The 13,410-nt window shown below is 41.3% G+C and overlaps 1 protein-coding gene across 3 annotated transcripts in view; it reads right to left on the reverse strand.

Moving 5' to 3' along the window:
• Nucleotides 1-6,316, reverse strand: part of LOC147432150 (uncharacterized) — an 18,947-nt gene extending 12,631 nt beyond the window's left edge. For 2 of the 3 annotated variants that reach the window (XR_015185525.1, XR_015185524.1), the window contains exons 1-3: nucleotides 3,090-6,314; nucleotides 2,399-2,980; nucleotides 1,526-1,967 (exon numbers count right to left, since the gene is read on the reverse strand). Coding sequence is in view for 1 of the 3 variants with exons in the window: in XM_086492140.1 (XP_086348266.1) it covers nucleotides 1,526-1,705; nucleotides 1,834-1,967; nucleotides 2,399-2,980; nucleotides 3,090-5,724 (3,531 nt within the window). In the remaining 2 variants the exon portion in view is untranslated. Of the gene's footprint in view, nucleotides 1-1,525; nucleotides 1,968-2,398; nucleotides 2,981-3,089 lie in introns of all 3 variants that reach the window. The other variant, XM_086492140.1, reaches the window with a different exon arrangement.
• Between the last annotated feature and the right edge of the window lie 7,094 nt (nucleotides 6,317-13,410).

Consider the following 13,410-nt stretch of genomic DNA (forward strand, 5'->3'; position numbering starts at 1 on the left):
GCAGCGAGCAGTGCAAGACTGCAACAACGGAAGGTACATGAGCAGGTGGGCGCGGCAGTGAGCAGCAGAGACCAAGAGTCTCTTGGTGATGACAGGCAGCTAGCAGAGCTGGAGCAAATACAATGGCGGGCAGGTGTTGAGCATTACCTGCAGACTGAGGCTCGCGCTCTCTCTCTCTCTTTCTCTGTGTGTGTGTGTGTGTGTGTGTGTGTGTGTGTTTCTGGGAGCACGAAATAACGAGCAAGGAGCTATATGAGCAAGAAACTGAGCGAGCAAGGAGACGCAAGTAAATTAGCGTTCAAAGCCTTGCAGAGCCGCTGAAAATTGTCTGGAAAAAATTCATTCCCTTCTCAAGCCTTCATTTCGCAGAAGGCGACACGTGGAAAGTGCAAGGCTGGTCGCCATATTATGTTTTTATATATATATATATATATATATATATATATAGAGAGAGAGAGAGAGAGAGAGAGAGAGAGAGAGAGAGAGAGAGAGAGAATGGTGTGGGTGGAGCTCTTGTAGCATAAGAGATCTCCGCAACTCCTTGATTGTATATCACTCAAGTTATGAGATAAGAACCAAAGGTTGGTACAAGTGAGTTAGTGGGAGATCAGACATTAGATGTTCACCTAGGGCACATAGACCCTTTACCCCAAAACTCCAAACATGGAGTTAGAAGGGTGTAATAGTTATTCATCGATTACCCCTAAAACTGATCAAAATAACGATTAATGCTGTGAAGTCGTGAACTAAGAGCTCTTGTGGAAGATTGTTTTGCCCCCATAATAAAATATTCATACTTTCTATTGGAGACTTGCTTCGTTTTTTGAGCTCTCTTTTGTGTGTGTGTGTGTGTGTGTGAGAGAGAGAGAGAGAGAGAGAGAGAGAGAGAGAGTAGCAAACGAGAGGGTAGAGAGATAAAGAGGCTCAACTTTTGTGGAAGGTTGCACTTGAGTCAAACTTTACAACCCCCCCCCCCCCCCCCCCCCCCCCCCCCCCTCCTTTTGGAATTATGACCTACAACTCTGAGTGTGTGATAGTAAGGTGGGTTGGACTTTGAGGGGTTGCAATTAGCATTACCCCACCTTTGGAATTATGAATTACAATCCTGAGTGTGTGATAATAGTAAGGTGGATTAGGATTATTGATTATCCCTTTTGTGTGGGAGACACCTTAAAGATTTTGGAGAGACACCATGCTATCTGTCCACCATAGTTTTGTATAGTAATCTAATAACTAGTCTGTGCACAATGAAAATTGTACATTCATAAATTCCTTTTACTTCTATAATGACCAATGCTTGAGAAAAACCTTGAAATAGCTACATATGAGAAATTTAAGGAGTAAATTGACTACACTTAAAATGTGTTTACACTAAATTTCTTTAAATTTTGTAGGGTTTCTCACCTCTAAATTTAGAGGTAAATCTCAAAATTTGTAGGTGGGATTACACTAAACCTTGGTTTTTCCCAAGCACTATTATTAAAGATAATAATCAATGACCTTGACACATGTTAAATTCTGTAACCTGCAAATTGGTAACCCTGTATGTTATAAACAACGACAAGGCCAGCCAAAAATGAATGAGTATTTTTGAAGGAAGACGAAGGCTAGACTCTGCTGCTTCTTCTGAGCCTCCCTTCAATGCCTCATGACCTGCAGCAGGCCCTGCACCGCATTCCTTGATGTTGGGCGCTCTGATGGATTTCTGGATGTGCACAAGAGGGCCATCTCCATGACCTGAAGCATCTGTCTTTCATTGTTTTCTGCTTCCACTTGGCTGCGCAATGCTGGGCTCACGGCGTCGAGGAATCTCTCTGGGAAGAACCCCCTCACCCAGGTTGGCATATCTATCCCCATCTCACTAAAGAGCTCATTTGTTGGCTGCTTCTGAGTTATCATACACAGCACTACCACTCCATAGCTGTACATGTCTCCCTTCATTGAGTAGCGACAAAGCTCAGCACACTCTGCAGTACCATCACCCACCATGGAAGCTCTTTACCTTCAAAACAATGGCAAAATGCCCCTACCCAATAGAGCAAAAGCATGCTGTGCTATCTATGTAAGCATCATATATGTACAAATGCATTGATACATGGCTACAGGGACATGTGTACACACACATCAAGATGGATATTAATGATTAGACACACATGGGGAGCATGGATACACATGCGACGGCTACACACATCTGCAGTGACACGCATATGGCTTGCACACACAGACATGAACAATCTCTCAGCAGGTCATATGGATTGCTCCCATGAAAACATAACATTGTGCATTTTGGTGCACATGCAGGCTTTTGCAAGTTGTCTTGTGAACACAAACGCTTCATTGAAGACGCATATGTGTGCATGTGTCTGCGTACTTATGTGGAAGAAGGGATATGGCCTACCTGGTGCAATGTACCCAATAGAACCCTTGAAAAAGGACGCTGTGTAAGAAGTGGTGTTGGGGCTGAGAAATTTTGCCAAACCAAAGTCTGAAACATGTGCTGTATAAGCCGCATCAAGCAGGACGTTGCTTGGTTTCAAGTCACAATGTATAACAGACACAGGGCATTCATGATGCAAGTACACTAATGCCTGCCCAATGTCCAGTGCTATGTTGAGGATCTTGTTCCATCCCAACTCAAAGCTATTGCTTTCAAATAAAATCTTCTCAAGGCTCCCATTTGGCATATATTCCAACACCAATGCTTTCATCTCAAGATTGCAGCAGGTGCTTAAAACAGCTACAAGATTCCTGTGTCTTAGTTTGCCTAGGGTTTCACATTCCTTCTGAAAGAAGTACTCTACGTCGCCACCGCCACTCTCCAGGTTGAACATCTTCACAGCCACCACCAGTCCATCCTTCAATATGGCTTTGTAGACCTTGCTGGTAGCACCGCTTCCCAGAAGGCCTTCCTCATCAAACCCGCTTGTGGCCACCTCGAGCTCCTCAGCCGTTATGCGCAGCGATCGATGTTCAAGAGGATCTAAAGCAAAAGCAGGGCACAAAGTGGTCACCATATGGCTACTAAGCTGTTTGAAGATCAACATCTTCTTTAACTAGTAATCAAGGTAAAGGCAGGCATGCAAGCTTACCTTGGGCGAGCAGGTGTCTTCCAGCCTTTGAGTGCCGACGTTTATGGTTGAACCATAACAACAAGCCCGCGGCGATAAGTACGGACCCAACTGTGCCAATGATAAGAGCAAGCAATGATTTGGAAACTGCTCTTCTTAATGCGTTTTGAGAATCACTGGCCCTTGGGCATGGTGAAGCAAGGGGAGGGCCACAAAGCCCTGCATTGTCTGAAAATGACGCAGCTGTTAAATTTTGTAAAGATGCAATTGTGGGAATGGGACCTGTTAGGTGATTATGAGAGACATTGAAATAGTGCAGTTTTGGTATGGCACTAAGTTTATCAGGTATTTGCCCTGTTAAGTGATTGGCAGAGAGGTCAAGGGAGAGGAGATTTTGAAGCTGGCCTAGTGCCTCAGGAATACTCCCATTTAAACTGTTGTGCGAAAGACTCAATGCCTGGAGAGAGGTGCATTCAGCAAAACTAGCAGGGATAGCGCCTGAAAACCTGTTAAAGGAGAAATCAATGTTCTGAATGAGCTGCAAATTCCGAATTTCATTTGGTATCGCTCCAGTAAAGAAGTTATGAGACACTTGGAGGCTCAAGGCGAGGGACGAAAGGGTAACCAGGCTTACTGGGATGGACCCTGTAAAATTATTGTGTGACAAATCGACATCTTCTAACTCCTGGCAATTTCCAAGACTGTCAGGGATGTCACCATGTAGAACATTTTGTTGCAATTTCAAACGTCTTAGAGAAGCGAGCTGCCCTAGCTCTTTTGGTAGGGGCCCCTCGAAGGAGTTGCTATGAAGATCGAGCTCAAAGAGTGTTGTACATCTGCTTAGCTCACTCGGAATACTCCCCTGGAGTTGGTTTCCATGAAGGTCCAACAATTGGAGGTTAGATAGCAATCCAAAGAAACTTGGTATGGGTCCTTGTAGATGATTTTGAGCAATAGAAATACTGACGAATGCCGCTGTGGTATTCATGAATGATCTTGGCAAATGGCCGCTGAATTGGTTCACAGATAAATTCAAGTTGCTGAGATTGGCAAACGAACCGATGAAGGGTGGCAATAGGCCAAAGAATGCATTGTTATTAAGATGAAGCTGCTGAAGTTGAGTGCAGTTGCTCAAGGACGGGGGTAGTGTACCGGAGAGCCTGTTATCTATGAGCACAAGATGCCTCATGGCAGCCAACAATCCTATGTTGTTTGGAATGGCTCCCTCCAGCTGGTTGTCACCCAGGTCAAGTTTGGACAGTTTTGTGAGATTAGCATAACCCTCGGGGATGGATCCGCTTAGGCGATTTGTGTTTGCTAGAAGGTTCTGTAGTTGAGTCAGTTTGCTTAGAGAGGAGGGGAGCGGGCCTGTCAGTTGGTTTGCTGTCATGTATAACTCCAGTAGCTTGTTTAACTTGCTAATCTCTTGGGGGATTGAACCTTGAAGATTGTTGAAGTGCAAATACAGGTAGCTAAGGTTGGAGCAGTTGCCAAGAGTCTTGGGTATTTCCCCACTGAAAGAGTTGTTGCGCAAATTGAGGTAGCCGCCCGCGGGGCTCCCAGACTGAATGAATGGCACATATGGAGTCCCATCAATGTCTGCCGCTGTGAAGGAAATGGTGCCTATTTCCTGAGGAATCTGACCACTGAACAAATTCAATGATAGGTCCATGAGAACCATGTGTGTGCAGTTGCTTAGCCTGGATGGCATCGGCCCAGATAAGCTGTTGTTGTGCAGGTTGAGGACTTGCAACACTGGCAGGTTGCCAAGAGAGCCTGGCACTTGCCCCGAGAGGCGGTTGGAGAAGAGAGAGAGGTCTCTCAATTGGGTGCAATTGCTTAGTGCTGGAGGTAGTATGCCAGAGAGGTTGTTGGAGTAGAGGCGGAGTATTACGAGCTGTTGCAATTGACCATATTCTGGCGGGATGGGGCCGCCGAGAGTGGGGATGATGGAGATCTCCATTTGAAAGAGCTGGGAGCAATTCGCGAGCGATGGAGGCAGAGTGCCCGTAAAGCTGTTGAACCAGAGGAAGATGTTGTTGAGGTTGGGAAGGTTGCCAAGGGTGGGCGGAATGGTGCCGGTGAGGTTGTTTTGGGCGACATTAAGGATTTGGAGCTGTGAGCAGTTAGAGAGCTGAGGAGGGAGAGAGCCATGGAGCCAATTTTGGTCAAGGGTGAGCTCCTGGAGGTTGGGGAGGGAGGAGAGAGAGGTGGGCAGGGGGCCGTGGAGGTGGTTCTGGGTGAGGACGAGGACTTGCAGGCGAGGAGGAAGTCGAGTCGGAATTTCACCGGTCAGTAGATTGTGGGAGAGGTCGAGGTAACGAAGGAAGGTGAGGTTGGAGAGAGCAGGGGAGATGGAGCCCTGCAAAAGCAAGCCAGAGAGGCTCAAGCCCAGTACTCGGTGGTGACCGTGGCGATCGCAGCTCACACCCACCCAAGTGCAGTAGGATGCATTTGTGCGCCAGCTTGCAAGGGAAGCAGGGGCTGCAAGCCCGCTTTTGAACTCCATCAGTGCCGCAAGGGAAAGCTCTGCCTCGCCATGCCCGCCCTCTGCTGCCACCAGCCGTGCCACCCACAAGCCCACCAAAACCACCACCAGCTCGCGGCGCATTTTTCTAACCCATTGAGGCTCTCGCTCTTTCCCTCCCCTCATCATTTAAAGGGGTCCTAAGTACATTAGTATGGTCGGTTTGCTCGGTGGTAGTTTTAATTTTTGAAATAGCTCTTGATGGTTTTTGGCATGCCCAAAAAGTCACAGCCTTAGCTTTAATTACTTCACACTTTTTGGTTTTGGTTAAAAAGAATTTTGAGCAAGCTTCGCAGAAATTATACAAGAAAGCAAAGTGCTAATATGGACGTTCGGGCGCAAGCAACACTCGGAGGATTGGTCCAGGACTACTTGTTCTCGTTGTCAGCAGAGGGTATGCCTAGGACGGAGGAAATTCTTGACTATCGGTAATTAGAAGATCTTAGAAGAACATGGTAATGGATCTTATGTATCAAGGAAAAGGGGGGCGAGTTGGTTGGGATGGCTGTCCTAATAGCCGATGTAATTATGGTCCCTGGATGATGTCATGGCTCAACATGAGCATGACAAGACCTTGTAATTATTGGGGTTGATTCATACAATTCACTCACCACTGTGAAAAAAAAAAGAAGGAATTTTGAGTTTGGGTTGTAGCTCTTGTGGGCCTTTTTGTCCGCTATCCAATGGACTCTTGTAACTTTGATTCTCTGTTTTAATACAAATTCCTCTCGCCTTTTCTTGGGAAAAAAAAGAAGACTTTTGTAAATTTTTTGAAAGTTTTCCATTGGGCGCATAAGAGTGGACAACAAATATGAAATTGATGGAAAAGAAGGGTGTTCTTCTTTCCACAATCCTCCGTATCTTTCTTAATATTTGTTTTTGAGTAAAAAGATGTTATTGATTGGCAAAGTCATATGCATTGTCTTTCTTTTAAAACATACCAAGTGCATAAGTGAAGGGTGAGTTTACAAAATGAAAAGACACACTAAGGTGAAAAGTCAATAAATTAATTAATGATTAAAATGGAAAGAATCATCAAATAGTCTATCATGTCATCTATCCAAATTCAATTTTCAAGATTAAAAATTTAATACATTCTTAAAAATGAAAGTCTTATTCACATTATCATGTCCACTCATGAAATAAACTTACATCATCACTTTTATTTAATGCATAAATTAAAATTGTCATAATAACTAATATCTAATTCTCCTAAATGATTTTCTCATGTTAAATTGATCATTTAATATGGGAAAGTGCCAGGGGAGAAAAATCTAGAATATTGGTTAAGTTGGCAGACCGGCCACGGTAGGGATACAAAGGAGAGAAAATAGCAATCCAAAGGGGGGGCCATCTGCAAAAGACAAAGGTGCAACAATGGGCTAAAAAAACCCTAAGGTTCAGCCCATTAAGACTTCCAAAATGCTAAGGTTCCAAAATTCAAAGGTTGTGTCCAAAGGCCAAACACTAGGGACATTGGATGCTTTGTGTGTGTCCCAAAAAGTCTTTATAATCCCTACATAGGAGGGGGCGAGTCTTCCAAGTAGGGGATGAGAGAGAAATACACACACACACACACACACACACACACACACATACAAGCTCCCTTTACACAAAGGGAATGAGGGACACATGTCAGCTCCCTAGCCCAGATGCCCACAAGGTGTACTCAAATCCTATTGGATGGCCATGGAGGTGGATCAATGAGAATTAAGCTAGAGTAAATCTAGTTTAATTAATTTAAAAACACTTAATAAAAGAACCAATAAGAATTAAGCTCTCTAGAAGACCATTGGACAGTCTCCCAAGGGGTCCAATGAGCATTCAACAGCCCAATGGCTTGCCTGATTCCTATTGGCCAGGAGACAAAGGGGTCCAATGAGAGTTTAGTTACATTCATTAATTACTTAAAGCTCTCACAAAAGGGAAAAGGGAGACACATGTCACAAGGCTATCACTTATGCTGCTTAAATTTCATTGGCTAAGCCTGGGGAGGTCCAATAGGGTGTGAGCATGAGCAAATAGCAAGAGGGGTCGACCAAGAGAGAGAGGGGGCTGATTTTTCAAAGGCATTATTGCATTACACACTCACACTAGTCTATGTGTGGAGTAAGAAGACTCTCTCTCTCTCTCTCTCTCTTCTCAAGCTTTAATGGAAAGCTTATCACCTACTCCAAGATTGTGAGAAGGGAGGCCTACACCAACAACTCTTGGCTTTGTGATGCAAATCCAACCAAAAGCCAAGCTTCAATGAATGCTCAACCCCTCTACCATGCTAATTACTAAGCTAAGCTATGCTAATATGAGTGATTATGTGAAAAGATGTACATCTTTCTCGTAAGACTACTCCTTCCTCTCAATCTACTCTCATACCCCGCTAGCTCTCACCATCTTCGAAGGTGTGTGAGGTCTTGGGTCTGAGACCATGAGGGAATTGATGTTGTGTTTGATAAGTGTTTTGCTTAGTGCTTGAAGTTTCCATCTTCATTGCACTAGCTAGTATTGAAGGAACACAAAGAATTGTATTGTAAAATGTCTCTCTTGATGGGAGAAACCATAATACAAAGCCTTTTGGAGGGGGGACCGGCTCCATGCAAATCCGGTCCTCAATTGTTGTCAATTGCTTAATTTCTCTCTCTTTTGAAGTATTGTTCATGCTATCTAACTAGGTGTTATGCTTTTTGTTGCTCTCTCCACCCAAGCACTCTTGTTATTCTCATTAGGAATCTATCCTAATGAAATGCTCACTATGTTCATGCTATTTTCCGCTACACACAAGCTACTAGGCCATTAAATGTTACAAAAACTATCAGAACCAAAGAACTCCACTCTAAAGTAATCTAAAGCTCAATCTTGTTCGTAATTTCAAAGCTTGTTAATGGCCAGGTCTAAGGATTTCTGCAACTTGTTTAAAACAAGTTACATAAATCCTTAGACCTGACTTTCACTTTGTTTAAAACAAAGTGAAAGTTCACTATGGCTTACATAAAGGTATTGAGAGAAATTTAGTAATAAGAGAATATATTTCAAACGCATAAAAAATAATGATTGAAAAAACGCTTGGAAACATTGTAACATATTGAAAAAACAAGGTGAAGAATCACGGTGGCCTGCTAAGGAAATGTAATGCAAAAGTAGATGAGAGTTGTGCTTGTAGGATTTATTTTTTCACAACAAATATTTTGAAAGGTTCTAGAGAGAGTATATTACAAAGGGAGTAATATATATATATGACAAAAGGTGACTAGTAGATGTAGGTCAAGTTGTTTCAGTGTGGTAAACATGAAAAAGTTACTTGTTGACCAAATTTGCCCGAACTTAGAAGTTTAGTTTGTTGTTTTTTGAGATAAATGTTTTAGTGAATTATGTAAAGAAACCAATGTGATTATATCAATATAGGTTTTTAATTTTAGAGTTAATATTGACATTTAAATGACATCAAAGTATGATTAAATGACATTGATCATTGCATTATAGAAACATTTTTAAAGGAATAACGAGCATAAGTAATTTTGTGTGAAAACTTAAGTTAACAATAAGAATATTTCACGAAGATGACAGTAATTAATGACATTTTTCTTTTTGTAACATTCTCTTAGTCAAGTGTTACATGTGACATGTATATATGAGTTTCTCCTTTGAAATTTATTTTATCAACATTGGGATTGTGTAAATCTAATATCTAATAATGATACATGTTACACTAAAGTAACAAGGTGACATTTGCCTATTAAAACCAAAAGGCGAAAAAAAATTCTCAATTGTGAATAAATCCTTTCATTCAAGGACAATTTATAATTTTTTGTGAAGAAATTTACAGTTTCTTTAAAGTTTACAATTCTTTCAATTTTAGTTATGAAGGAATTCTTTCATTTAAAGATAATTTATAATTTTTAGTTTTAAATTGTCTTCAAATGCAAGAAAAATTTACAACGAAAAAAATATGTTTATTAGCTTCTTAAATAAAGGGATCCATTGAAACTAACAAGGTGAAGGGTCACACTGATATACTAAAACAATTTAATGAAATGGACACATGTGAAGCTCTTAAATTAAAGGGTTTTTTTTCAAATTAAAATATAAAATATAATTCAATCGATTGGCATAATATTTTTTTAATGAAACGGAGCTCATGCTCTTAAATGAAAGGAATTTTTTACAAACTAAAATAACCAAAAAAAAGTGGAAGAGGATGAAAAAGATTGTGTGACCCAATTTTCAATGGTCCTCTTTAAACAAAGATGTATACAAATGTCAACACCTTTCACGAAAACCTAGAAAAAATATTAAAAAACAAGCAGATTGTACACATGTTCTCCATCCGAGTGACTTGTATCCACGGTCCACAATTTGCACCAAAAGTCCACCCACCTCACTATGACCTTCTACATGCCAAAAAAGTGAAAGAGGATAAAAAACATTGGGTGTGACCCAATACTCAATGCCCTTCTTCACAGGGAGAGGTACACAAAGGTCTCACAAAGGCTTACAAGAAATATAAAAAACAAAGTTTGTTTCCATGTGGCACTAATCAACAAGCTTTATCCAATGGTCCACAATTGCATCCAGAATGCAACTCCTTACTAAAGCCTTATGCAATTCAAAACAAGGTGGGAAGTCACGAAGGCTTGCTGAAGTTAAGGGGGGACGGAAGTTTTTGGGAGTAGATCTTAGTGAGTGCCTGTAAGTCACAAAGGCTAAAGAAACGTCACCTCTATTCTCATAGGGCTATTTTCTCTTCCAAGTGGAACACTATCAATACTGTCTTCCTACATGTATAGTCTATTGTAATTCTAAAAGTGATGCATAACATAAGGTCTTGACAGATTCTTGACAGATTCACGAAAGAAACGTCACCTCTATTCTCATAGGGCTATTTTCTCTTCCAAGTGGAACACTATCAATACTGTCTTCCTACATATATAGTCTATTGTAATTCTAAAAGTGATGCATAACAGAAGGTCTTGACAGATTCTAACAAACATGAATATATGTAAGATGTAGTGGAATGAGATCGTCACTTCGAACAACCATTCCAACTTGACTTAGCTAAACTAGTTCATGCAAGCAGATTTTCGAGAACAGATCTAGATAAGACATAGATTGAATTGGAATCGAAATACGAGACTAATATTGAAACTGGAACTGGAATGTATATTCAGATTAGTACAACTGATGATAAGTACACAACATGAGTCAAATGATGCTCTGGATTTAATAACAAAAAGAGTACAAGAGCATGACTAACTCCAGGAGTAGCAATAGACAATAATCGATCCAATAGACCTTTCTGAATGAGTAATGGGTCCTATTTATAGTTGTCGAACTGAGCCTCTGACTGACTGTGAATTGTGCAGTTATTGTAGTAATTGAGCTTGGTATTACCAATTGCCATGCTAGTCTGACTTTTTGACTGGGGTCTATTCCCAGTGTCTACATTTCCTTCCCCCTTTCTTTGAATTTTGGAATATCTTCAAAATTTCAGGTGTGTTACTGAAAATGGATCTGAACCCACCCACTTTATTTCCTACTCGCTCCTTTGCAAACAGATCACCAGCTAGTCTATGTGCACCTTAGTTCTTGTTAGCTGATGTAATGCCTCTTAGCTCTATGTGCTTGTGAAATGGATTTCATATCTGAACAATGTGTGGATGTCATCGTTTCCTTTTATCTAGAGCCTTCTTTGTGGGTTTCTAGAAGACCCGAGGGAGATCTTGAATTGCTAGACGTTGGCTTGTACCTAACTTGCCAGATATTGCCTAATAATAGCTTCCTACTCTAGCTACTCCTTGCATTTAGTCATCATCTCCACTTCATAAGGCGTCAAGGCATTCTAGATCTTCGTATCAGTATCATACAAGGTTCATTTTCCCTTAGTTTAGCCTAGCCCTGTCCAACTTATGACAGACGGCAAAGCAGTATGAATCCATCCTTCTAGCAGCAACTGATTTGCTTTTATCCGGGCTTCGAACAGATATTCAGCCATCTCTCTCCATTGAGGCTTTGATGCATCCTTGTTTTCCAGTTCCTTCTCTAGAATCTTTCAATCCTCAACTGACAATTGCAAAAACTCATTGGTAATCTTTATCAGTTGTATGAGATGATTCCTTCGCTAGTACATCTTACTTTTGAAAAGCTACAAGTGGCTTTCATTTCATCTACAATGAATTTCTGCTCCACCTCATTCATAATATTCATCCAAGCGACCCATTCTACATTATATTGGTCATACCATTCACACAACTAATCTACAATCTTGATGTATGTTGTTGATCATCTCCTTAGTTATACTTGGGGTACATAGTAGTAAAGAATCTGGGATGGTTCATCCACCTTCATCGGTAAGGCGTACATTAGAATAGGTGAATCAGGGATAAAGTCAATGAAATTCATGACAATCTGATTTTCTTGCTGCAACGTTTTTTTTGAAAACCTTGATGAGTTGATACAAGCTTTTCAAATTCATCTCTAGCTCTCTGAGTTTCATCCTTGTGTTTGACCCCTTGCTATTGGTTGCATTGTTCTCCCGTAGCACCTTGACCTTTTGATTAAGTACACCTATAGAAATTTGCATTTTGGGGCTTGGATGTGTATAAAAGAGTGATTGCAATGAGTTTTGGTTGTTCGATGTTTTTTTTTGAGAGGACCGCGGTGTTGTGACTCCATTTGAGCTATAGAGAGGCATGTGTGTGTGTGTTGTTAGGGTTATTTCCCCTTTTCCCCCTTCCAACATGACCATACACTTTATAGTATGTACATTGACTGCACTCGTCTGACCTGTGATCCCTGGTGGATCTACACTTTGAACACCAAGTGCCCAGCTTGCTGGCTAAGGGTCTAGCCTTTGCCATTTGAGCAATTTGTTTGGACATCTCCTCCAGTTGCTTCATCCAAGATCCCTTTGCTCATGGCATTATCATCTGAATCACTTTTAGATGAGCTTGAACTAGAGGTGGAATCTGAATCCTCAATTTTCCTCTCACTATCATTGGAATTTCGTCTACTCTTATGAACCTTTTTCTTTTTTAGTCTGCTACTCAAGTTTCAAGGCTCGCTCAACCAGATCATTGAATTTATTCATTGGGGCTGGAACTTCCTATTCCCTCAACTTTTTACTTTTGAACCTATTGAGGAACCAAACCGTCATTCTTTTTTAGACAGGGTTTGTGCAACTATCTATCAGTTCCTTAATTTTCTCAACATAGCTCCGAACTGAATGTTTGCCTTGTTTTATTTTGTGCAGCTCAAATAAGATATCTTTGTCCCTCTGTTTTCTAAATATTCCATGAGGAATACTTTGATCAACTTACTATATATTTTAAGCTTTCACGTTGGGTAATGGTAGTACCACTTTTGAGCTGCATCCTTCAGTGTCTGGGAAAAGTACTCTCCCCATTTGTCTTTGTCGATATCCTTGAGCTCAACATATTGTTTGAACGCCTGAATATGGACCACGAGGGAGTCACTATATATAGATCTTGTATAGCACGTGCATTCAAGAGATATTTTGAAAACCCCCTATTTTACATTTGACCCCTTATGTACCACTTTTCTCAATAAAAACACCCCTTGTGTGTTGGGTTTCAGGCCCCGTAGTAGCCGGCTTGTGGCAAGGTGCCTGCTCGCTTACCTTTTTTGTTTGTTCATAAAGGAAATAAGGAGAAGAGAGTGGGGTACTCTCTAATGCTTCACCAAAACAGTGTCTGCCTCCTGCATCCCCTTCCCCTTCTCTCCTTCCCTCTCTTGCACACTCCGCATTCACAAGTGGTATCAGAGCTCAGGGGCACCCGACCCCGAGCCCGGACTAACCGCGGA

The sequence above is a fragment of the Adiantum capillus-veneris genome, chromosome 20, assembly GCF_014529385.1.
Source record: "Adiantum capillus-veneris isolate H3 chromosome 20, ASM1452938v2, whole genome shotgun sequence".
Lineage (NCBI taxonomy): Eukaryota > Viridiplantae > Streptophyta > Polypodiopsida > Polypodiales > Pteridaceae > Adiantum > Adiantum capillus-veneris.